The 27,015-nt window shown below is 44.3% G+C and overlaps 2 protein-coding genes across 2 annotated transcripts; one reads left to right on the top strand and one right to left on the bottom strand.

Annotated features, from left to right (window-relative positions):
* Positions 1 to 387: 387 nt before the first annotated feature.
* On the top strand, positions 388 to 8,804 carry CSUI_001695 (xrn 5 -3 exonuclease n-terminus protein; the record flags this gene model as incomplete). The annotated part of the gene is made up of 1 exon (XM_068061900.1): positions 388 to 8,804. Exon 1 carries the CDS (start codon positions 480 to 482, stop codon positions 8,802 to 8,804), a length of 8,325 nt encoding a protein of 2,774 aa, XP_067926129.1. The 5' UTR covers positions 388 to 479.
* A 1,287-nt stretch (positions 8,805 to 10,091) lies between these two features.
* On the bottom strand, positions 10,092 to 26,503 carry CSUI_001694 (uncharacterized protein). The gene is made up of 4 exons (XM_068061899.1): positions 20,055 to 26,503; positions 18,775 to 18,934; positions 17,908 to 18,252; positions 10,092 to 17,555 (listed from the first exon to the last, which is right to left on the bottom strand). The coding sequence occupies exons 1-4, from the start codon at positions 26,338 to 26,340 to the stop codon at positions 10,979 to 10,981; spliced, it is 13,368 nt and encodes a 4,455-aa protein (XP_067926128.1). The 5' UTR covers positions 26,341 to 26,503; the 3' UTR covers positions 10,092 to 10,978.
* Between the last annotated feature and the right edge of the window lie 512 nt (positions 26,504 to 27,015).

Here is a 27,015-nt window from a genome sequence, read left to right as displayed (position 1 = left end):
CATTCTAAAAGAAAAACTCACACACGCATCCCGTGGACTTCTGCCGAGAAGAGAAGGACAATAAGAAGAAGGATGTGCGTGAAGGAGAAGAAGAAATTCTCTTTTCTTCTGTCTCCCTCCACACCGTTCATCAGACTCGCGGTGCGGTTTAAAGAACGAATGGAGTGAATATGGAAAAAATCGATAGAAAGAAAGAGCGCCATCATTTTCTTTCTTGCCTTGTTCTTTTCCTATCCCGTGTTTCAAGATCTCTCGGGGGTATGGTCGAGTGTCTAGACACCCGAACAAAACCGCACCATAAAATGGTGACACGCTGTTTCCTTCCTTTTTCTTCACGAGTCTTTTTCTCTTTTCTTCTACTCCTGTTTGTTGTCCTTGGTGGTGTAGATACATCTGATTCCTTAGTTTCAGCCTCTGCGAGATTCTTACAGCCTTCCGTTCATTCCTCTCCTTCACCTGTTTTGCACCTTCACCAGCAAATGAAGACCGAACATGATACTTCAAAAGGGAATCTTCTTTTCTATCTCCCTCGTCCAATCAAGAACAAAGAAGGAGAAAAACCCAGTCAACTCAAAGCCTCAAAAGGAAAGAGAAACGAGAGAATTCAGAACTGTAGGGACGCCTTTATCATTCTTTCTCCATTTGGCCAGCCGTCACATTCTCACCATTCATACCGGGGAGGAGAAAGAATACAGCACGTGTCGTCTAGATTGACAGGAAGAAGAGATTGTACTTGTTTCATTGAAAGGAACGTGAAACTCCAGAGGGGTCTCCTTTCTTTCCTTTATTTTTCTTTCCAAAATAAGAATACACCTCGAGTTATAGAAAGAAAAGGAGAAGAAAGAGTAGGACAAGGACGACGACGACAAAGGGGACTGTTGCCACTAGCTCCACAGTATGTCTCATCTCCATCTCCACTGCTGTCTTGGGGTAGGCGTAACCTATCACCATCGTCTTTAACATCTTTACCACTGTTAGCTTTTGGCTTGAGAGAAGAAAGGAGAGACAGAAACAGCTTCTCCAATACTTCCTTAGCGGGGGTACCGCACCTTTATAAGTGGTTATGTCGACATTTTCCTCTCTTTCGAAAGACGCTCCAAGAGTATATTCGGCTGTACATACCCCCGAGCTCTTCCTCTCTTGTCGCAGAGGAAGAGGAAGAAAGAGGGAAGCCTTCCCATGATCAGCGGAAGGATAGAAAGATGATAGAAAGAGATGAAAAGAACCCGGGAGAAACAGCTAGTGAAAGACAAGGAAAATACTCTCCGTCAGCAGTCCAGTACGATCATCCGAACTCTATTTCGTCCTCCGATTCTCCGATAGGTCCTTCAAGTGATTCTTCTGAAAGGAGTAGAATATCCATATATGATCGTGGTCAACATCCATGTCTTGTTTCTTCTTCTTCGTCTACTCCGAGGAATTCTTTACCTCGCTATGCTGCGAATACTCACACCGCATCACCCGTTCCTTCCTCTTCAACATGTTCCTCTCCTGTCTCCTCTTCTCCTACCACAACTACTAGTACTACTCATTCGTCTTCTTCACTCCGGTTGTCCGCTGCCGCAGACCAGGCGTACAAAGAAGAACTTCGTCGACTAGTTAGAAAGGTCGCAACAGGAAGACTAGGTTCCGAGAATAGGAGTGGGAGAAAGTCTCTTCACCAGCCCCTCCCTGTACTCCCTCTAAGGAATGAGAGATCTACGACGGCGGAAGTAATGCCTATGACCAAAGTACAGAGAGATGTGTATGTGTCTGTCATGCAGCGGGTCTTGCAACTCAAAGAAAAGGAGATGCTTTCTAGAGAAGAGGGAAAAAGGAGAAAGACGGATGCAAGGGTAACAAACAAGGGGAAAAAAAAGACCAAGGATGAAGAAGATGACGGTCGAGACAAAGAGGAAGGGGATGGAGAGATAAGACATGCGGAAACGTCTGTATCGGATGACAGCCAGCAATCTGACCTATCTGGGTGTACTTATGGAGGTGTAAGAAACGAAGAAACTCAAGGGAACTATGAGGAGAATACCTTAATACGTAAGAAACAACAAGACGAAGAGGAAGTATCTCGAGATTATCGACTATCCAAACAAGGCAGAAACCTACGATCATCTTCTTTTTCTTATTCTTCTCTCTCCGCAGGGTCACCATCATTGCCGCGTTCTTCTTTCTCACCTCTTCGTGAAACGTCTCCGTTCCCTTCTTTGTCTTCTTCATCTTCTTCACTACCATCCTCAAGTGCCGTAACTACTCCTCCTACGACGCTTCCCTCTCCTTCTTCTTTCTCTTCGGTCTCTCTATCATCGATTCGTGCTCATCTTCCTGTCGATGCTTTGCTCCTTGATTTCAATGCGATCATCCACCTATGTACCCACGGGCATTTGCCTTCGAACCTTCCTCCGCCCTTAGTCATACATCAGCCTCAGTTGCTTCAACGTGTATGCAGGTATCTGCATACGCTTGTCTCTCTAGTACGTCCAAGAAAGCTCTTAGTTATCACCCTGGACGGCGTCCCTCCGCTAGCTAAGGTGAATCAACAGAGAAGTCGGCGTTTTCGTCAAAGTCGCGATGAACAGCTAGCTGTGAGATTAGAAGATGAGGATGATGATGAAGAAGCAGAAGAGGAGAAAAGGAGAAAAGGAGAGAGGCGAAATGCCAAGAGAAGTACAGGGGGATATGAAAAGGATAGCGAGTTAATGAGAAGAAATCAGGGTGCTGACATCGTATCTAAATCATCGGCTCCGTTAAGATCGAATCTTTCATCCCCCTCTTCACTGTCGTCCTTCTCTTCTTCTCCATTATCGTCACAGCCTTCACCTTGCTCTTCCTCATCTCTTTCTTCTTCATCTTCTCCAGTGCCCGAGTCTCCATGTTCCCTTTCTCCTCTCCATCTCAACACTTACTTCGATACAAATTGTATCAGTCCAGGAACAACCTTTATGACACTCTGTGAACTGACGCTTCGTAAGTTCATCACGCATAAGCGAAGAACTTCTCCTCTATGGAGAAATCTCCAGTGTATTTGTCTCAATCCTCATACGGTTCCTGGTGAGGGAGAGCATAAGATTCTTCATCTCCTACGCTATGGTATATGGCCTCAACCGCATACTCTACCTCGAATGATCACATCGTCCTTCACGGATTCAGAGATGAAAGATAGGAGTAGTACGTCGACTACGTCTAGCACTGGCATTTTAAGAGACCAAGGGGAAGAAGACAACTCTTACTGGGAAACATCTACTGGTCCTTCAGAATCAGATGAGGATAATAGTGACAAAGAACTCGAGGACCGTGTAAGTTATAGGAGGAGTCCGGCTACTCAAGGTCCGCCTCTATCTTCCTTCTCTCCTGAGGAAGGAGGGGGGAAGGATAGGAAGGAAGAAGCAAGAGACAACAAGAAGAAGATGATAACCGTACATCCTTCTCCTTGTCTACGTGCTACTCATGAAGCTCTCTTGAATGATCCTCGGGCAGCGAAAAACGATGAACTGGAAGAAAGACGAAGAAGATGTATGGTGGGACAGGGACTGAGGAGAGGTGATGAATATCAAGCTTTGCGAGATGGTGAGAGAAAGAAGAAGAAACGACCGCAACTTCAAGTTCTTCTTCCTCCTGAAAGATATGACGGTGGTGCCCTTGACGAAGTGAATGACAGAGAAGGTCTTCTTAGCTTACGAGGATCCAAGACACCTCACACTCTTGGGCTTTCGCTGTCGTCAATTCAGTATAAGAGAGCTTCAGAAGAGAACCCACGATCTCTTGGTGGAGTTGGACTTGTAGGTGGAGGTGAAGCAGGAAGAGCTGAAGAAAAAACGAGACTAGATGAGGCCGGAGGGAGAGATGACGATCTCCTTCAGTCTTGTTCTACTTCTACATCCTCCCCTCCTTCATCTCCTGCCTTCTCTCCTGGATTAAAGGAGAGAGAAAAGAAGAATAGCGGGAAGCCGGTCTTTCTTTCTACGTACCTTAAGACCAAACTTGGAGGAGGTGGGAGGCCTTCACAGCACCCGCCACAGAAAGGAAATCAGGATGTAGTAGAGAGTCGACAAGGTGATTCTTTATGCCTCTCTAATAAAGGCGAACCTCAGAGAACTTCAGTCGCCGATAAGATCATAGAAAAGACAAAGGAAACTTCTCTCGAGCAAACAACACCCTCGTCGTCGTCGTTATCACCTCTTCATCGCCACGGATCTTTACTACACACAGACACCACACTACCAAGCCCTTCTACTAGTCCTTCTACTATGTCTGTCTTTTCATCTTCTTCTTTCTCTGGTCCATATTCACCAGACGTTACTTCATCTTCTCCCTCTGGATGTAAACGATGCTTGTCTCCGAAGGACAGAGAAAGTGTACTTCCTTCTCCTTCTTCTCCCTCGCCTACAACCCCATCTGAATGGAACGTCCCTCTTCCTGGTTACATTTGTCTCTATGGTATGGATGCTGATTTACTCATGCTGACCCTTTCTTTACATACTCCTCAGCTTCTCATTCTAAGAGAGAAACAGACTTCACTAGAAAGAACCAGAGCACAAACTCTCGATGATGTCTTAGCGAAAGTCTATATCAATCCATCGAATGCCAGACAAGCTTTACTTCCTTTAACACCGCTCAAAACATCATCGTCACCTCCCTCCCCGCCCCATGAGTCTTCCTCATTTTCTCCTTTGTCCTCTCTCTCTCTTCCTCTTCATCAAGAGTCGGCTACGGACACAAACACCCCGGACCAGAGAAACTCTTCTTCGTCTTCGACGTCCTCTTTCCTCCCTCTCTCTCAGAGAACTGTCGATTCTTCCCGGCCAGGGCTGAATCATTCAAAGAATCTCGCAGCCCCCACTCCGAACTCACAGGAAAGAGAGAAGGAGCTGAGAGGTAGCGACGCTGATGGATACGAAGAGAAGAATGGAGATAGCAAGTGGAGTGGCGATGATATGCGTGGGCGGAAGTTCCAAGAGAATCTTCTGTCTTCTTCTTCCCTTTCATCATCTCCTTTTTCTCCGTCAGCGAAAGAAAGCAAATGTGAGTTAGTGATTCCCCACACGCATGACTTTCTTCAATATACAGCGAGAGATTTTGAAGTTGTTGATGTCGATACTTTGCGAGATCAGCTAGCTCGACAGTTGGAAGAATCAATTCATACGAGCGAAGAAGAGTTATCTATACATCTGGAGAATATGAAAGATACGAACAATCCCAAGAACAAGCCTGTGACCTCATCTCTTTTGAGTGATCGAAATGGTAAGAAAAGAAGCCATCTAGGGTATAATACCTCCTACTCGGGATCTTTAGATACACTGAGACTTACGTCTTCTCCTCGTGATCATCCCATGGAGAGGAAGAAGACAACACAGAAGTTCTTATCTTTGCTACAGCCAGGACAACTACACAGAACTCTTGAGAATCGACAGTCTCTTTCCGGCCGAGGAGAAGTGAACCCTCTTCTCTCCTATGTCAACGCATATTCTCCTGACAGTCAAAGAAAAAGGTACTTCAGTAGAGAAGGAGAAACGGGAGAACGAGATAGAACAGGAGAAGATCTTCTCTTCTCGTCGTTACGCTCGAATCGTTCATTCGTAAGAAATTTAGATCGATCGCGCTTGATTGACGATTTCATCTTCCTCTCCTTCTTTGTTGGAAACGATTTTCTCCCCGGGTTACCCCATGTGGATATCTTTCAAGGAGGCCTAGCTCTTCTCCTTCGTACGTACACCACAGCTTTACCTTTGCTAGGAGGTTACTTAACAAAGAAGACGAAAATCCATCTTCACCGCTTAAGATTTTTCTTTCATCTCTTGTCGCAATCTGAGGCGGAACATTTTCATCAACATCTCCCTCTACAGGCTCTCTATCATGTAGTTCGAGCAGGACAACAGGAAGGAAGGGCCGCGGGAGAGGAGAAGATCGAGAGAATGAGAAGAAGAGGAAGAAGAACTTCAAAGACTTCAGATGACAATGACAAAGATAAAGAAGAAGGAAGAATGTCTCTTACGGATTCAGCGACAACGACAGCTAGAAAACAAGACATGCAGGGAGAAGAATCATATCGAGATGGACTTGGAGGGGGTAAGAGGATAGAAGATCATAAAAATGGAGAGATAGGAGAGGGAGAAGCGAGATCTAAAGAAGCGAACCTCTTTCTACCTCCCTACGGAGTTTTATATTACACGTCCAAGTTTTCTCTGCGTACTTTACTCGGAATAGAAGAAGGAAAGGAAGAGCAAGAAGAAGGCGGAGAAGATACCATCCACCATCGAGACAGTCGAATCTCTTCTTCTTCTTTTCAAGCTTCATCATCTCGAAACCTTCTATCGTCTACTACCTCTACCAGCTCTTCTTCTCCCTCTCAACTCCCCGCGGCTGCTTCATCTGTCTTGTTTTCTCCGCCTTTCGAGACATTTCGACAGAAGCTTTCATTAGATTATCTTCAAGGACTTTTCTTTCTATTACGTTACTATCACACATCTCAGCCAAGCTGGTCTTGGCATTATGCACATCACTATGCACCCTTATGTTCAGATCTTTCTCTTTTATCTCCACAGTATATTTCAAAGCATTTGACTTTCCTTCATTCTTCATCGCAAGAAAATGATTTCATGCTATCTCCCTATTTACAGCTGATATCTGTTCTTCCTTCAACAAGTATCTCACTTCTTCCTTATCTCTATCGACAGATTACCTCTACCTCGCCTTACTTAACGTCTGTAACTGGAACATGCGATTTCTCTGTTGATCAATATCCTTTTCATGCGATACCATACCATCATTCTTCTATTGAAGGTAGTCAAACTAGTCTTCTCTCTCATCATAACGACTATGGAGAAAAAGAAGATCTTAGGCTAGAAAGAAGTATCTCTCGTGAAGCTCCTTCACTTTTATCTTCTTCACTATCCTTATTATCTCAGTACTATCATCGTAAATCCTCTCAAAACGGGTCAGCTATGCCATATCTTGCACAAGACCATTGTAAACACCAGACTGAAGAAAAGATCATTCAGTCTGCTCTTCAAGTCCATGCAGATGCTCAGCTCATCGCTGCATCTATATCTCAAGCTATGATGTCTTCTTCCTTACCTCCATGGCTCCATCGTCCGATTCTCCCTCAGTTAGATATTTCATCTGTTATTGAAGCTGTTCAGGAGACTCAAGATTATCTAGGAAAGCAAGTTCATTTGTTGAGGCAAACGGCGGCTGCGGAGATAGGAGGAGAAAGACGAGCAACATCATCCGTAAGCTCAAGTCTTTTCGCTTTTCATGAGTATCATAGTAACAAGAAAGATCTTTTCTTCAGTGAAAAAGAACGAGAGGAAAAAGAGACCAGGAACGAGGAGAACATGAAGATGTGGTGTAAAGAAGATGTTGGAAAGATAAACCCATCTTGCTTGTCTCCACAGAGAGAAGCAAAGAGCGAGAAAGATCAAGCGATTGCTGGTCATGCAAAGGAGATGATGGCAAAACAGAAAAGAGAAACTTCACTAAACAACGATGAAATTGTCAAGATGAGAAAGGAAGAAGAATTCCCAACGAAAGAAAACAAGGGAGATAAGAAGGATGATAAAGGGCTACCGTATACTTGTCAAGTCAGCATCACAGCTAATGATCATGAGAACGAGCATTCCAGTTCCTGTGATGAGGGGCCCCCTTCGAGCCTGAAAGGTGGAGAGGGAAATGAGGCAAATCGAAGAGACAGAGAAATGTGTCTAGGTAAGTTGTCACCTCATGAAGAAAGACAAGAACCACTTCTCCATATATACGATAGGAGAATACCTGATTCAGTACAAGATTCGCTATCTCATGACTCTCTAACAACCTTCCAGGACATCTTCCGAAACCGCATAGGCATCTCTCATACTTTCTTAACATCTGCTTCTCCTTCTTCTCTCTCTGCTTCTTCGCCTAAAAGAAGGGAAGCTTATCGTCTTGTGTCTCCTCGTCCTCCTTCTTCCACCTCTGCCAACAGAGAGAAAGAAGAAAACGCTCAATCGCCAAGCATGAAGACGACGGGAGAAGACAGGAAAGGTGCGTCTTCGTCACCATCATTCCTTAGGGGAGTAGAACAGCAGGGCAGAGGAAAAAGAGCACGACAAAGAGAAAGAGGAGAAGGAGGCAAGGGACGTGGAAGACAAGGAAGAAGAGCCCAAGTTTTACCTCAGACTCTTGACACTGGTAAGACGATGGTGACTGCAACTACGACTTCTAGTCAGACGGATTATCATAGACAGTCTGCCGTGCGTGCTACATCACCTCTGTCTCCCATTGTAAAGCATGGAAATGCCGGGAATGGAGAAGGCGCTGATATCGATATCGTTTCTTCAGCACGTCATGAAGACAGGGCGATAAGAGCACTCAAGGACGAGAAGAAGGCTCAGACGGAAGAAGGTCAGCAGTCAGGAAAAGAACAAAAGTCGCAGGGAGAGGCGTCCTCTCTTTTGAGAGATGGTCTCTACAAAGAAGGAAGGAAACAAAAAGAACTTGTGGAGAGAGAAGAAGAAGACAAGTCGAAAGAGGGAGACAGGAGAAGAAAGAACTCTTCTTTGTCTTCTTCCCCACGTCGTCGAACGGCTCGGAGTCGTCGTGGTCGTCGTACATCTCCTTCAAATGGTGCTCACCTCCCTGATTCCACCAGTGGGGAGACTTCAGATGGAACGCATCGAAGGAGCAAACAGAGTGATAATACCGTTGAGACTGCGAATAGTACGGCGAAGACGACGACTAGTAAGCGAAGTCGATTTAGAGGGAAGGCCAGTACGGATACTCAGGCAATGAAGAAGAACGGACAACGAGACGAGTTCTCTGAAGAGAAGAAGATCTAGAGATAGATTTCATCTTTGACACTGCTTGTCGTTTAAGCTTGGCAAAGTTGACTAAAGACAAACAATTTCACTCAGTCACCATGAGTTTCAGTAATCTTTTCACGTAGTCTGCTCTCTTCGGTGCAAGCATTTGTGTCTATGTATATAGATTGTATGTAGACTGTGTGTCAGTATGACTGTAACTATCGGCGCTTCGAATAACGCTACCAGCATCTAAATGTGTATCTTGCGTAATGTGAATCGCACACTTGGCTACCAACATACATATATACGCGAGGGATGGTCAAATGATATATATAGCTCCCCGTCTATATAGAGAGAGTTATGTATACATATATGCTTCTGTGTGTATGTGCCCATTGTTACGTCCCATCTATCAAGAGAAGGCCAGGTCACGTGATCGTTGCTGATAGCAAACCCAGCAGGCTGAGATAGTTTCATTGGTCGCACCTAAGAATCTGTTTTGTATTCAATACAGAGTCGAGATGACTCCTTGTTTGTGGATATCTGGGTGATCATTCATGTCAAAACTCAATGGTTTCGTTTCTTTTGAATATCGTCTTCAGTTCGTTGCATGCGCGGATGGCTTTTCACCGAAGTGTTTTCTTCTCAACGAAGCCCACTCAGTCTTTCTGTGGCAAGAACTGATAAACAGGCAGCCGCGCTTGCTGTCTATCCGTGTGTTATCGGGGCGAAAGAAAAGACATGAGCATGAGACAGACACACTGGATGAGGTGACATGACTTAAGTCCCCCCCCCCTACGGTCTTCCATTCTTTTCGATCGTATTTTGCTGCTTTGTTTGAAACCGCAGAAAGATCGTAGGAAGCCAGAAGTAAGAAGCTTCGGTCTGTTTTCTCAGACGAACCGTAGCCCCGGTCGTCTCCTTAAGAAGGGTGATAATACGACAATAAAAGAATAGTTGCGTCTTTCGTCTTCTCCGAATCTAAGACGATGTAGGCGCCCAGTCGTTTTTTTTGTATTCCTTACGGCTTTGAAAGGTTGTACCTCTATGATAAGTTTGCGATCTAAGTCGGTATACTCAACAGAAACACCATCCCTCAGCTCCACTATTGTGTAAGGTCAGTAAAAGACTCCGCTTGTCATTACCAAGATATTTGCTTATCACCCTTACGCGGCGAATATAGCTCACGTCCGTTCTGAAAGCTCTCACCGTTCCTTCGAAAGATAAACCAGACTAACGGCGACTGCCCTTGTTTCCTGGGCCTTTGAAAGTCAAGGGAGGAGACACCCACTTTGATCTTGGAAGACTCTTGAAGTACTACGGATGCGCCTTTACAAATGGTTAGTGGGACAGTTGAGAAGAAAGAGTTTGTTACTTCACATGCATCAGCCAGCCGTATGACGCAACGTCACTCACTACCTTCGGACGGATCAAGTCTCATGAAGAATACCTCGTTCCTCTCACCATCGCAGCTTTCTCTGGCTTTATCAAGATGAGCCCGAGACTTTTGAAACCAACTCGATAAAATCGGAAAGAATGAAGAGCTGTACAGGCACGTCTGTACATATACATGTATAGTTGAATACGTTTATGTACGTCATCATCGCCTTCCTTGCTTCCTTGATACAACATATATATATCTGTATCTTCTTTGTAATAGCAATGATGGAACGTCTCTCTCTCCTACTCCTTCTCTTTGCTTACCCTACGTACATAGTACTTATGAATCAAAGCACGTGTCCGGCAGACCACGAACACGCTAAATCCTCTCTACACAAGAGAGCCATGTAAGAACTCTGACCATGATTTCATATGAGCAGCGCTTCATTACCAGGACTTTCTCTCCATTATCATCTATTTGCCCATGAATCTATGTGAACGACTTTGAGTGTGACTCGTATGGATCATGCGATGAATATCGCATGATCCATACGAGTCTACAGAAACATCAGATGACCACCAAGATTCTATAGGGACATCCTCTCACGTTCACTTCCCTCCCATCTTCTCGCCTCCTTCCACCCCCGGAGCTTCCCGTCTCCCCTTCCTGTGAGCATCCCTTTCAGAAGATTTACCGATGCAGTAGTTACTCAGACCAACTGCTATAAGAAGGCGAAATAGATTGAAGATAGACATGTATGTGATAGGTACGTACACGTATGAACTTTGTAAGTTCAAGAAACCAAACAAAAGCGGTTTGAGTAACTTTTTCAAATGACTGTATTTCCGTTCAAAGCATTACAGACAGCAGGCGAAGAAAGAAACTGATCGAGAGAGGTAAGTAGTAAGGAGAGATCGACTACGCGTCCTTTCAATGAATCTCGATCGTCTACCCGGTAAGACGCTCTATCACTGCCGCTTACACCTCCATCTTGGTTATTAAAAGCCATATACTCATTACCTCCTCCTCCTGGAATTCTTTGACTTGCATGCGCATGCATCAATAGCCTTCGTAGCTGCGTTAAAGCAAATGGCGCAATCGACTGAATAACAGACCAGACCCTACTACTCCTCCTAGTCGATGAAGGTTCTTCATCTTCATCGCTTAATAGTCCTTCGTCTCTTCTAGCATCCTTCCCTTCTTGGCGTCTATCTTCACCGGTCAAATAGAGAGAAGATTCCCCTTGGTTGTCTTCACTTCTTTGATTCTCAGAGTGCATTAGGGCAGGAGATCTGTTTCTATAGTGACCATTATCATTTTCTTTCTTTTCTTCTTCGGCATATTCCTTTCCTTTCCTTTCCTTCCTTTCAAAATGCGACTGAGGTCGGATCATGCCTACCACCTGTTTAGCACTCATCTCCTTGGATAAGTGAGCTAACCGACTCGAAAGACAACCGAAGAATCGAAGATAGACATTGGGTAGACGTGTCTGGAGAAAAGCTTTTTCTCGTTTTCTCATGAGAAAAGCAACATTCTGCTGTCCACCAAGACATGCAATAGCCTCCGGTGATGCTCTGTAGATCATTGCCTTTCTCGAAAAACACGGGAAGTCCTCCTCCTTCGGAAGATAAGAGAAGGGATGAAAATTCGCCTTATCACTACTGTTACTACTGTTGGAGGATGAAGATTCAGACGAGTGATGCTGCCGGCTCTTATGATCTAATAGTAGAGGATTACGTGGTAGAAGAGAAGGCCAATAGAAGAGATTCGGAAGGAAATGAAGCGAAAAGAATAGACGCACATTGAGAAAAGCAAGCGGAAGTATCTGTAGACATGGAGGCATGAAACCTTTATCTCCTTCAGGTTCCGTTGTGAGCTGAAGTTCAAGATCCACAAGGCTATTGGCACTTAGAGAAGATATCCAGAAATTCTCATATCCATCTTCCCAAGAAAGAGAAGAAGAATGCAAACTTTGAGAAGATAGGCGTCCATCATTGACAGTGCCCCAGACATTCTTTCTCATGATAGCTTTTGACATCCCCTGTGAAAAGATCCCTTCAGTCTGACTCCATATCCTTTCCGTCGTCTTTCTATTACCCCTAGGATGAGAAGAGGCAGATCGTAGAAGCCACTGAAGTCCTGTAGTTGATGAATAGAAACACTCTGGCTCTCTAAGCTCGATGTCACCTCCACCTCTCCCGCCTTCTCCTCCTCTCCATGTCTCCTCATCGCTACCACATCCTATATAAGGATAGTTTTCATCGAAATGATCTTGAGAGAAAGAAGAAAAAAGAGATGAAGAGACTGGTATTTCTAGTGGTGAAAGCATCGATTCATCACTGTCATCGACATCATCGAGATAACTAGGCTGACAGAGATCGTCTTTTCGCTCACCTTCAAATCTCTGTTTTCTATGGTCGTACGTCATCATCTTTCCTTCTTTCTTTTCCCATAGAGTGGTTCTTTCCTTGGAAGCCCCTCTTCGTTTCGGACTTCCTTCGGTCGAGACGAGAAAAGCATCTAAAAGAAGAGCTGCAAGATGAGGAGAAGCTATATATAACGATAGAGCAACGAGAAGAATCAAGACACGAGGGACATCCATAGGAGTGAAGTGAATTCCACAGATAATCGAACGAAGAGCTTCTAATTGCTGAGGCCATGGTAGTAAAGACGTTATGAAGGCTAAGGCAATCAAATCTTGTTCTTCCTCGTCTTGTTTCTTTTCTGTCTCCAGTTGAACTCTCATCTCTTCTTCCTCTTGTCGAAAAAGCTTTAGATCTTCAACTCCTTTCTTCTCATTCCCTTCGTTCACTTCCATAACAACTCCCTTGTTGTTTCTAGCTATTCCATGCGATCCTGAAGAAGCACAGGGGAGAGACTGCGAAGATTTCTTCATCTCCTTCTTCTTACTCGTACGAGATGTCGATGACGATGATGAAGGGAAGGTCGAGGAAGAAGGGGGAGAGGACGGGAGAAGAAGAAGACGATCACGCAAACACCGGAGAGCATCGATATGTAACTGACCTTTGAGAACCAGATACCCACTTACAAGAATAGGAAGCTGATATAGAACAGGCCTAGGAACAATCGATTCCTCTTCACCCCCATAACTACTATATCCCCTTCCTTCGTTCCTCTTCTTTTCATCTTGTCTTGAAGAATCTTTTCTTGAAGTACGATAGGAAACACCGCTTCGTTTACCTGAGAGTAACACCTCCATCACCTCGGCGAAATGTGCAAGTATACAAAAAGGCACAGAATAGCGATGATGATCACATGCCCATATCTCTTGGTCCTTTTCTTCTTCTCCTCTTCGTCTCTTCTCTCCTATTTCTCTTCCTCCTTGTGCGAGTGAAGAAGACGTAAGGCTATTTTCATATCTATGAAGACGACCTCTTGAGGTGGACTCCTGAGAGATAGAAGAAAGCAGATCCTTCTTAGCATAAAGACGTTGTAAGACCCACTGAGTTAAGAGCTGTTCGATCTGTGATAAGAGAAGAATCACTCTACCATCTTGATAACGGTGATGAAGGTCACTTTGTTTCTTCGACTGGTGTTCTTCTTCTTCTCCTCTTTCGCTTCTCTCCTTGGACTTCTTACTAACCTTGTAGCATCGAGAGCTTGTCGACGATGAAAGATAGACAATAATGCGCTTCAATGCAAAGAGAGCCGAGCACCACATACCTGTATCATCATGATAGTTACGACCTCGAGGTGATGAAGAAGATAGACCCATGGAAAAGATATGAGAGATCAGAAGAAGAGAATCTCGCTGTGAAAGGCATTTGACCATAGAAGGCAAGAAAGATAAATACAGAAGCTTGATCGAACGAGGCCAGACAATCGTATGAACATCATGCTGAATCCTTCTGTGCTTATTAAAATCTCTCCAGCCGTGGCCTGTCTTCGGATGAAGGTGACGACGATTGTTATGGTGGATCGTAGCACTTTGTTCACGATGATCACAGCCAGGGATACTCGAGCTATCTGTAGAAGGACGAGGAAGATGGTGCTGAGTGTCTATAGAAGGAGGGGGAGAGGAAGAATAAGAAGGCCTACTGTCTACTTCTTGGTTCTTCTTGAAGCTGGAGATGCTTGGAGTTGTATGGTGAATCTTAGAATGTAGCGCATTTTCTGAAGCAGGTTTCATACAGGAAGAAGAAGAGAATGATGATGTAGTAGACTCTTCATCTTCCTGTTGTATGAATAAGAAATGACTAAGGCCCCATCTCTTGAGATTCTGAGCTAATAGGGGAGAATTGCATGCATGCGTCACACAGAATTTTAGAATAGCGATTTGAAGAGAAAAACAACCTGCTATGTTCATGTTGTAATTCTCTCTCCACTTCTCTTGATCTTGTCGAAGCTGTTCATCTGCTTCTTCTTCCTCCTTTTCTTCATACTTCTTCTGAGCCTCCGTACACACCTCACTCCTCTGTTTTCCTTCAGAAGAACCGTCAGAACAGACATCTACGTTCATATCTTTCTCTCTCTTTTCTCTATTGTTTTTCTTCTCGCGTCCTCCTCTAGCTACTGATCTTTCTTTTCTTCGTCTCCACAGAAGTAATAACTGCCTCCTTTCAAGAGACTTCAGTTCATGTAATCGTCTGACGGATAAGTCCCACAGACGTCTCAGACATGTATGAAGACCCATATCAGGAAGGGCAGGTTGAATAGTAGAAAGAGCTTCTAGTAGACATATAAGATGTGATAAGCACAGCTTCGATTCCACCTTTTTACTACTAGCTTTCGGCTCTATAGCAACAGACACTTCTGGTTTCTTTCGATGACTACGAGACTTGCAGAGGGGATCTTCAGCCAAAGACGGATGGGTCGGACGAGAAGAAAAGGAATGCTGGGAAGGCACCAAAGGAGACGGGCTTGACAATGATGAAGAAGACGACAGCGATGAAGATGGTGCACATAAAAAAGCGTCACTAGAAGAGAAAGAGGCACCCCTAGAAGGAGAGAAGGAAGAAGTTTCATCCGTCCAATTCGAGGAAGAGAAGCCTTTCAGCTGGAGAAGAGGAAGAAGTTCTGATGCTTTTGACGCGCTAATGATTTCGTCAATTGCGAATTTCAAGAAGGAATGACTGGGCAAGATACTGCTGACTCGACTATGAGTTGATGAGATGGTATGACCTTCTTCCTCTTCTTGTTCTTCTGCGAGGAGTTCGTCATCTTGTCCTTCTCCCCGTAAGACTTGTTTCAGGTGTACGTACAGATGGCATAGCATAAAGGTCCCATCAAGATCGATCTGTGGGCTTTTATTCTCGAATCGACCAACAGAATTCTTCATCGAGGTTGGTACTTTGATACGGACCATCGTTGGGGGTTTCCCTAGAATGATGAGATCATGTACATACTGCTCTAAAGCAGATAAAGAAGTCGGTGTATTATTGCTGTGACCCTCTTCATCTCTTTCTTTATGGCGCCATCCATCATTATCTTCCTGTTGTATGGTGATATCTGGAATCTCATATTCATGATGTCTCGTTCTTATCTCTTGTGTATACTGTGACCGGGGTATAGGCAACCCAGTGCCTCTTGCTATTCGATCTTGGCTCTTTCTCTTCGTATGATGATCTTCTTCGTTCGTCCCTTTGAACTCCTCTTGAAGTCTTCTCTTCAATCGATTCTTCTCATGTTTCAAACATGCTAATAATGTTGGTATGCGAATTTCATGCTTTTTTGCAATGTCTTCTCCTTCTTTATCTCCTTCTCGTCTTCCTTCGTAGTTAAGAAAACTCTTCAAGCTTAAATATCTTCCTTGCTTTGTACACGCCTCACTGAAGAGCGTTCGGGGAGATACCTCGCTGTGAAGCGCACTAAGTGTGAGATAGCGAGGGACACGATCTGTCGATGAAAGAGAAGAAGCTTTCAACCACTGAGACAGTTGATTATGTAACGATAAGAGGATATCGACAATCTTCTCGTAGATCTTAAGAGTCTGCTTCTTTCTCTTCTTGAAAGCATTCGCGTCTTCTTTCCAGCCACGACCAAACACCTTCGTTTTCTTCGTCTCCTTCACTCCTCCTGAGACTTCTATCTCTGTATGTATCTGTCTCTCGTTATCCCTACAATCTTCAGCATCGGGATAAGAATCTTGGGGAGCATGACACATAAAAGAACCCCGATCGAAGAGCGGTCCTTCATCACTTGACGTGAATGAAGAAGAACCTATACAGTTAGACAGCTTTGAAGAAAGTAAAGGAAACAGAGATGAAAGTAAATGAGCTAAACCGATCCAAGCTAAAGTATGTGATCCTGTGCCTCCCGCTTCAACGGGGCCTGTCGTATCAGGTAGAAGACTTCTTATAGATGTATGAAGAGCTTCAAGAAATCCTAGGACATCTACATGATCAAGCACCTCTCCTTCGTATAAAATAGGAATCAGATTCGAGAGAGGAATTAACGCTAGTGGGACAGCCAAGGGAGCAGAAGAGACACAAGATGAAGAAGACGACGAAGACGAAAGAGAAGAGGAACCTCCTATGTCCACATCAGGTGAATGGAGCGAAGATGCTGATGGAGTGGATGAACTACTCATAGTAGTCATCATCGTCGAATTCACTTTTGCTTTATTTTCTTCTTGAAGAGGGGGATTGTCCTCATGTTGGAAAGAGGTACGTAGAGAGTCTTCAGAGTGAAGAGAGCTTAGCTCCCGTCCAAAGAAAGACGACCGAAGTTTCACATACAGAGAATATAACAGTGGATGGTACAGACTTGGATCAGGAGTATATAAGTATAATAGACGTGAGACTTCTCCAATACCTACATACCATCCATACGGTGTATCTTCTTGTAAAGATAGCTTTTCAATAGCACCGTTCAAGTCATGGATGTACTGTAGATCTGTTTTGTCTTCTTCATATTCTTTTCTTTCATTCTCCATCATCATTACTATCCATCGTTCAAGATCTTTTGATGTAGGACTTTCTTCTCTCTTCTCGTTATCGGCTGTGTGTAAAGGAGGAGAGGAAGAGGATTGGTTCTTCTTGCTGACGATACCCCCAGATGAATTCTTTCCCTCGGCTTCTTCTGAATCTGGTTTCCCTCTCCCAGTTATTCCTGTAGCTTTCTTAGCAACAAAGTCGCGATGCTCATTATCTTCACCTCTACCTCGCCGTCTAGACGATGTGAGAAGAGATGCTTCGGTTGAACTACGGCCTTGTTCCTGACCTTCATTATATGGGGAGAGGAGATAGAATTGAAGAAGTCGGAAGAGCTCAACTTTATCTGTTGGATGGGCATATACATGAGATGACGCCGCGATGTAGACGCATGAATGGATAGAAGGAGATAAAGAAGACTTCAGTAAGTAAGAACACAGGGGAAAGAAATCATCTATCACCACCGTGTTCTTATGGAGATACGATAGAGCAAAGAGAGTTCCATTCACTAGCCTGCAAGAGAAAAGACAAAGAAGAAGAAGAAGGATTCATGACGTTCCAAGTCCCAGGGAACTCTCTTTCTTCCTTTCACATACTAGGATAAAGAGAACCCATCTTTCAATGAATGAAGAAACAAAAAAGGACGAGAAGAGAGCAGATGCATACGTGCTAAAATAAAGACCACATATCTTGCAGTCAAGAGAGGAACAAGGAAGATACATATAGCGGGGATGGATCACACCTATTTTCCTCTATTGATCACCAATTAAAGAGCGTGAAGCACGCGTGAGTAAGTCATGAAAGTAGTACCACTCACCCTATGTCTATACAACCTCCTAGCTATCCCCCCCTTTCCCCGACTCACCCCTCAGGAATTTCATGAGTATGCTGTTGAATCGATGGAGAGAAGAGACATCTCTTTAACGTTTCAACAACTGGAAATGCCAAGGGAGGGCAGACAAGTCCAAGTGCTGCTAGAAAAGCACTCAAGGCAGGATACTCAAGAGGCTTTTCGGTTGAGTTGTTTGCCGCTGAGTTTAATACAACAGGGAGAATGATTTCAAAGAGCTTTTCAGACTCTCGATCAACAACTTCTCCTCCTTGAGAGAAGGACTGGGACAAAGCTCCGCCTCTTCCTCTTCGTTCTGTTCCTTCACCTTGAGAAGGGTAAGTGGCGTCTGTGCCTGCACTTGGAAGTGAAGTCAGATATCTGAAGAAAAGAAAAAGAAGGGGACGATGTGAGTGAGATGTGCTACGGAGAATGACAGGAGACTTGAACACTCACGAGACCGGAAACAGGAAGAGACACCCGGTCTTCGTCGTACATACATACATACCCATGCATGCATACATACATTCATACGTACATGCATCTCCACAACCATACATCCATACATTCAAGAGGGCAAGGTCGTCAAGCCATCCAAAAACTACGCTTTTTTCCTTGATCTCCACGGCGCACTCATGAAGGAAGGCAGCCTGTTGAATGAGACATCGCAGAAACCTGAAGAACTTCCATTTTAAGAGCAAAGATAGAGAGGAGAAAACGTTCTCATGTATAGATCTCTTACACATTGGTTCCTTACAAATCACTCTTCTTTTCTCTTTGTTCCTCCGTTCTTTCTTTCTTTCTTCATCATTCTGAATCTTATCAGCATACACATGAATACGGCAGAGCGCGGATGACAGAAGCCAGAAAGCAATAGTGAGAACAAGAGACTCAACCCCTTACTCGTGTAAGAGCTCCTTCCAGATTTGCGGTTGAAGAGAGAGAAGAAGAGGATGTTGTAATCTACTCGAAGATGAAGCCTCTTTGATCTGACAGACAAATGCAGATCGTCTCTTATCTGCATGCAGTTTCTCTGCTGTAGGTCCACTGCGTATATTGCTACCTGTACAAGCAAACGAACAGACAAAACGGGAAGACCTCCCTCCGAAAAGCTGTCTCCGTTCTTCATGTCTCCGTACCCACCATCATAGAATGTACATATATATCGATGAAAGATACACTTCAGTAGACCATCAGCTTCGGCATGGGCGTAGGAGATCTCGTTCCCTCCCCATGTTCTAAGGGAGGTCAAATAGACAGTTCCGCTCTAATAAAGGAAGGTTAGCCCCTGCTTCTTTGAAACGAGTTCTTATATTACATTCCTCCACAATATAAAGCTTATCTGCATCATCCCTAGGTATATACGAGGTTCTAGAAAGGTGCATGTGGAAAGATGAAAAGCAAGATAGAGTGAGAGACGAGAAGCGGTCGTCAGCCAGTTTAGAAGAGAACAGTCAGTCGCTGAGACGACTGCCAAGAAAGAGATGCCATCGGAATGGTGATTAGTGGATTGAAGGTATGGAGTGTAAGTCTCTTCTTGGTGGACTGCGTGGCTGGGCTTTCAACATGTTAAGTAGTGTATACACAGAGATGTGCCCACGACAAGACATAATATAGAATAGGGAATAGGTGGCAAAAGCAAAAACCGGAGTCTATGCAGCAGAAGAGAGAAAGACGAAAGGCGGGCGTTCTTTACAATCTCATACCAATGATGATGAAAGTTAGATGGAAAAGCTGTGCCCACCCTTATGCCTGGAGAAGACTACACTCAAGGGAGTGTATGTACACTACACGACACCACCAAGAACACGTCCGCAAAGATAGTTTCAGTAGAACTATCTTGACCTCGGATGAAGGCGAGGGAGAGTGGTATACTCGGTCGCCGTCGAATGGACAAAAACATGAAAATTGGCATACCGGACGGATACACAGCAATGCACACTACTTCACCAACACATATGTGTCTACATGCAGTGTCTATACACCACAAGATGGTGTTTGCTAACATCTCAATATCCCGAATAGCTACTCAGAGAGAAACACATATGTGTTCCTATATACATTTGATTATGAATATATATCCCATGTATACATGTGAACAAATTTGAATACATACATATATATATATATACATGCATGCAGTCCTCGTTTTCGGAGTGAGTAAAGCAGGATGCTGATCGTACTTGCAGTCTGAGAGATCACTCTGTGTAGATCATCACCAAATAAAGCCATATGAATGATAGCCTGTTGAGCATCTCCCCCGGCTTTCTTGAAACTCATGAGACCTCCGATGCTGGTGTTCTTGACAGATCCCTCGCCCGGTTTTGTGAAGAGCGTAGAAGAGGCGACTTGCTGATTCTCATCAACCCTATTAGTCGAACAGCCATAAGAGATCGAAGATGCTCCTGGACCGCTGTCTCCTTGTACTCCTCCGCCTCCTCCTTCGCTCCATTCTCTTTCATGAAGAATCCTTAGGACATTTCGTAGAGCCCTTTTGATATGAGGTGACCCTTCTTTGGCTGCTTTCCTTCTTCCTATTAACTCTCGTTCTTTCTTCATAGCTCCTCCTAAAGCCCATGCAGCCCCAGTGATGGACGGTAAATCAAGAGGAAGTAGGAAAAGAGATATCAATCCTTCAGATGTCAGAAATCTTGATGGAGGTAAAGGTAAAGATGATGAAGATGAGATGGGATCTGTAGTCATCCCTGGAGACAAAGTATGGGTTGGGAAGATACTCGATTGGTTTGACGACGAAGAGATCATATGAATTCCTTGACTCGACGAAGATGAGGTTTGTTTGTCTGCTATAGAGAATGGATCATGACAACGTGTAGCCCAGTTACATCCCTCAGCATCATAGATATACGGCAATACAAGAGACGCACCATGAAAGGCGATACTACGCGTCCTAGGAGATCCGCCGAGTTGGCATAGATCTTCAAAGACATTCAGCACTTCAATCATCTTTTCCTCTGTCTTCCCTATCACAGAAGAAGAAGACGGCGCTGTCGACTTCCGGAGATCACCCTGTTGGCTCATCCCTCCTGGTCCCACGCCTACGCGAGATGATGAAGACGGTTGTTTAGTTCTATCTTCAGGTATCTTTCGTTTCTCGAGGCGGGCGTCAACTGAAGGAGTTTTCTTATCGTCTTCTATTCGATAGGCCGTCGCTTCCCGTCTTTCTTCTTGATCGTCTTTTTCATCTTGAGAGACAAGAATAGCAGCAGCTAAGCTATCCGCATAGACATGATAAAAGATAGCGATAGCTAAAGCAACAGAGGGAGGCTGCTGTAAGAAATTTAAGAAGTGTCGATGTTTCTTCTCAATCATCAACTTCACCTTATCCGCGTATAAGACTCCACAGGCACAAAGACAAGCTAGAAGCTCTATAGATTGCGCACGAAGTTCTTCATCCTCATGATGTAAGAATACATTTTGAATCTCAGGTAGATGCTGTTGAAGGAAAGAAGATGCTATAGCACTACAGGTGAAGCCTTTACCTCCCTGTGCAATATCACGAAAACAGTATAATATAGACAACCCAAGAAGATCTTGGCCCCTAGATGGTGACGGCGAGAAGGATAACAACAAAGAGTCGTCCTTAGACATACTCTTCGGATGAGGAACGGATGAAGACGCTGAAAGGAAAGAGGAGGAAGGCGTTGAGAAAGATGAAAGGTGTGCTGATATAGGAGCAGAAGAAGAAGACGAATTGCATGTAAAAAGAGGAAGTAAACGAGAAGATGAATGGGTAGAGGATGAAGAAGAAGGAGAAATCTCCAGTTTGGAACTCGGGAGATCGCCAAGAAGAAAAAGACGTGTAAGCAGACTTTGTAAAAGACATGCACGTGTCACAGGAGTAAAGATTTTGAGAGAAGAAAAGGAACTCCATACTGTTATCTCTGGGCAAAAAAGCTCAGCATCACTCTGCTGTACCGCTAATACACCCGATGACGACGACGAAGAGGAAGAGAGGGGAGAAGCCTGAGGTAGAGATTCTTCACTGATATGATTACCGCTATCATCATATCCGCAGATATGCAAGAGAGCTCGATATACAGGAGGAATGAAGATCTTATCAGCAGGCAATGAAGCAATTGTATACCCGACGATGTTTAAAAAGACAAGACGTTGTAGCTGGAACACATACAAGAGAAACTGTCGTACATCATTCGTATCTTCATCATCGTCATCTAGATAGCCTTCTCCTCCTTTCTTCTTTATTTGCAAACTGTTAAGAGTGTTAACTTGCTCTGAAGAAGACAGGCGACGGGAGGCATGACGACGGGGCGAAGGAGGAGGGAGGAAAAGAGAAGGTGAAATTGATTTGTCGGATGAGAAAGAGCTATTTCCGTTCACAATACTAGGGAAGAAGTGTTGATACACCTGATAATCGAACTCCTCTCTAAGGTAATGGGAATAAGGATGGGCGTGAGATACACCCTGGCTTTCTTGCACAGAGATGAAATCTTTACCGGTGGACTGAGACGAAGAATGAAGAAGATCTCTTCTCCGATCTTTCTTACTTTTCAGCACTCGCTGATGCAATAGATGCTTGTAGTGCCAGACAGCTAAGACAGAAGGAAGATGCGTAGCAGAGAAGTGAAGAGACGGCAAAGCACGCTGCGCTTCTAACGGATCAATATGAAGTAAAAGCATAAGAGCTTTACATGCGTGTATGCGATGATGGTATGATTCAGATAATAGAAGAACACATACAAACAGGGACGAAATACCTTCATTTCGAGAAGATAGAAGTAGAGGAGGTAGTACAGATGATAACGACAAGGAGAATGAAGAACTGAAATGTGAGGATGAGAACGAGAAAGAAGATGATGTCTGATGAGAGAAAAATCTAGTCTGCCTCCTCATCTCTTTCGTTTTCCTAACTCTGTATGTGTGATCAGGAGACGAATGCGTATCAGAGGGTGATGCACAAGACGACGGAAGGAAGAAGCTAGGAGATGAAGGAGACGATGATGGGAGAGATGTAGAGAAGGTATGTGAAGAGAGAAAGCTGAAGAGATTTTGAAGAAGATGAAGATCAACTGTCTCAAATAAGGATAGAGCCAAAGCCGCATACGGTAAAAGGTGTCCATCAAAAGCTTTACAGATACTCACAGGAGAAACACTACATCCTTGTTCTCTTTCTCCTTCTCTCTTCTTCCTTCCTTCTCCTCTATTATACAGAGGGCTGAAGAAAGGAACATGGGAGAAGAAGAGATGGTCTAGAACTTCTTCAAAGCTGGAAAGACAGCTTGTTGGACTACCACCGTGTTTCTTCTTTTGTCGATCATCTCCGGCGGAGTCACTTCGAGAAGACTCCGGGAGAAGCGAAGAAGAAGACAATTTCGTAGAAACTTCAGAAGATGAAAGAGATGTACTTGGAGATGATGAGACTGGGGGATCACCCGGGCAAAGAACACCTAGGGACTTCTGCTGACTATGAGTAACAGAAGAAGAAGAAGTAGCAGTAGTAGAAGAAGTAGATGGCTGTGCAACTGACGTCGGATGAGGCGGTGATGAGAAAAGAGATGCTGCTGCTGATGAATCAGGTGTACATACAGATCCCATCTCCCCCCTCCCCTCATCATTCTGATGATGACAGGAGAGGGGAGGCACTTTTTCCCGTGTTTTTTGATCCTCATGATTGTTGAGGAATTGCTGCTCAATGTGAGAAGCTGTCTGAAGAAGATCTTTGATCTCATACTTCAGTGAAGCAATCAGTTCGGATAGTACAGAAGAAGAAGAAGAGACTCCTTCTCGTTCTTTAGGAAGATTCTGTTCAAGAGCTACTAAAGGAGTGAAGAGAACAAGATAAGAAGAAAAGCAACCTAAACCCCTTAGAACTCTCCCAACCGTTTGAAACCTCCGATCAAGAAAACGATGAAGAGAACAAGAAGAATGTTGTTCGTCACATCGCAAAGCATCAGACTGACTATAGACATGGGAAGATCTTGCACCAGTATGTCGATCAGAATCTTGTCGTTGTGATTCTTTCCTAATAGAAAAATCTCTCTCCCCTCTCTTGCTCTCTCCCTCATTAAGGTCAAAAGAATCGCCGCTCCTATCGCACGAGTGGCCACTTTCCGTGCTTGTTCTCATAGGAGGCCGGCATGAAGAGATACATCTATATCTACAGTGGAGATGATCAGAAATCAAGAAGACATCCTCATTCGACTGTATGATGAAGTTTAGATGATTGAGAAGCTGACCTGTTATCTTGAGCAGTAGATAGAATTCATCGTTATGATCTCCGATCATTCCCTCTACACCAGATACACCTCCGAATTGCCATAGCAACCATCCTATGGAAGTACAGTAGACACGTAGACACCAAAGTTTCTCATGTACGTAATCTTTTTCTTCTTCTTTGTCATCATGTCCTGGGAGAAAGAAAAGGGTCTCTTTTCTTAATATGGAGATACATCGGCGTAGTAATCGAACTAGATCATCTCCGCCATGCTGGAGGCGTTCTTGACATATCCGCTGAAGAAGAACCAGAGAAAGATTTTGAAATTGAAGAGAAACTTTTCTGAAGAATCTTGTTTTCTTTCTTCCTTGTCGTGTGTGGACAGTTAAGAAATCTAAAACCTGTTTTGTACTATCCCAACAGGAAAGGAATACAGATGTATCTTCAATAGGATAGAGTAATTGCTTGATACTCAAATCTAAGAGGAATTCAACCACGTTCGATACACGATCTTGGCTTCGTTCTTCTTCTTTATCTTCACTCTCGTCTTGGTCTTTGTCTTCTTCCTCTTCTGTCTCAAGTTGCACCTTTCCTTCTACGGTCCCGTCCTGCCTCCTGCCAAGAGAACGTGGTGATGAGCTTACATAGGGAGGAGCACGAGTCTTCTTCTCCTCCTTTGATAGGATCGAAGCAAAGCATGCTGTCGTGGTGTCCAAGATCTTCCTGACAGCTAAAGATCGCGCACGTGAGCCACTACACGCTTGTATAGAGAAGCGTAGGAGAGGGAGAAGAAAGCATTGTAAGATATCATCAGCTTCATAAGAAAAATCCTGAAGGAAAGAAGAAGATGAAGATGATATATTCAGGAGTTGTAACGTAGAGCAATCATCTTCTCTCTCACCGGTGACAAGACAGTCAGTTTCGAGCCGCTGTTGCTGTCGCTGTTTTTGACTGTCTGTACACCTCACGATGAACATGAGAAGGGTATCACAGAGAGGTTCAAGGACAGCATCAGCTACCTGAATATCAAAAGCAACAAAACGTTGGAGAACCGAACCCAGTATTGAAGCTGAAGCATGCAAGGAAGACAGAGAGGAAGAAGAGGTTCTAAGATGATTCTTCGTTTTTGAGCTGTTCCCCTCCTCTTCCTCTTCTTCTCTCTTCTTCTCCTCATGTGATCTTCTCACCCCCTCCTCACGACCTTCATCACCACCTTGAGGCAATGAGCTCTCTTTCACATCTCCTCTTTCTACTCCTGTTCTTCTATATCCAGGCGGCAGGAGTTTCTTTTGTAGAGCAGCATTGATAAGAGATGTAAAGAAGAGACGTTGAAGTCCTTCAGGAAAAGAGATTGAAAAGTCAACTCTTACTTTTCTGCCAACAGCATGTGTAGAAAGGCTTCCATGAGGAGCTCCTGCATCGTCGCTTATGCTTCTATGACTCCCCTCATCAGAAGAGAGCGTATCCACGGCATTCCTGTAGTGATTCGTTGCTATTGATCTCTGCGATAAAGACGAAGATGCTGATGCTGCAACTGTGGCAAGAATTTCATCGACAACTGTATTCAGATCGATTATACCTGTATATACTAGCTTTAGTAATGCACTCAAGGCTGTTGCTCTTAGACATGAGACGGTATATCCTTGAGAAGACGAAGAAGACGCACTCGACAAATCATGACTAGGAGTATAGAACGAAGAATGAACTCCCCCAGAGGAGGGCTGAGAAGTTATAGGAATAGACGACGATGATGATGAAAGATGAGATGTCTCAGAAGAAGAAGAAGATAAAGAAGAAGAAGCGTTTTGGTGTGGAGGGAAAAAAGCAAGTTGTTGAAGTGTCCCTACGCCTGCACCACCGCGATCCCCCCCGGAGAAAATCGCTCCGTTATAAGGGACTGTATTAGGATACTGATGAGTTGACAAACCGATATGAGAGTCTGAATGAGATGAGAGGATAAACCTGCCATGTCCTTCAACAGGAAATCGGACTATATGAAAAAGCAAAGCAACGGAAGCACGTAAATGCGCTGGAAACTTGCCATGGTGGGTGTCATCTAAGGCTAGAGAAAGAAGTTTATAGACAGCAGGAATCTGGACAGAAAGAAGAGGAACGGATAACCGATGAGATATATCTCCAATCTGCTTAACAAAACGAGGTGAACAAGACGGAAGATAGGCTGACACTGAGGGTGGAAGAAGGACCCCTCCTCTACTCGTACTGCTATTGTGTTGTGCGCAAGAAAAAGATCCTGTCTGATGCTGTCGACTTGCCATCCTGGATGTAGTAGCCGTGAAGACAGACGACACGAGCTAGTTGCAGTAGGTGCGAGACACCCCGAGAAGATGAAGACATGGTACACAATGATTCTGTTACGTTCAAGCAAGGAGAATAAAGCAAGAAACAAGAGAGATACCACGTACAGCCAGAGAAAGCTAGTATCTCCAAGAAGTTACCGGGCCTCTTTCAAAAGGTGGGGCGAGGCCTTTATCAAAATATATGTATAATATATACACGTGTACACAGAAACGTATGTGTCACTCGAAGGACGAGTGGCAAAGGATGGATGACGAGGACAGCGAAATCGATATTTGTCGCGATGAGGAGGAGAGGAAGATAGATATTTGTCGCGGTCGAACTAGACAATAAGCTTGGCTTTAAAAGGGCAGGAGAGGAGAGTCGACTTCCGCTGATATCTTTCCGGAGCCTTGGCTTTTTTGAGACCCCCTCTACGGAACAAGATGAGCTAGTACTACAACGGAGGATTCCTTCACACCTTCGTTAGGTACAGGACTTCGAAGTACTTCGGCAGATCTTTTCATAAGCTCCTTCCAGGTAACACAGTAAGGGATCGCCGGAGAAAAACCCCGATGTTCACTCGCACACTCACCACAGCTGTATACATATATCTACTATAAATGACACTGGAAAGCAAAGTGACCGATAACCTA

This window comes from Cystoisospora suis (assembly GCF_002600585.1).
Source record: "Cystoisospora suis strain Wien I chromosome Unknown contig_674, whole genome shotgun sequence".
Taxonomy (NCBI): domain Eukaryota; phylum Apicomplexa; class Conoidasida; order Eucoccidiorida; family Sarcocystidae; genus Cystoisospora; species Cystoisospora suis.
This window is presented reverse-complemented; position numbering and strand designations above follow the sequence as displayed.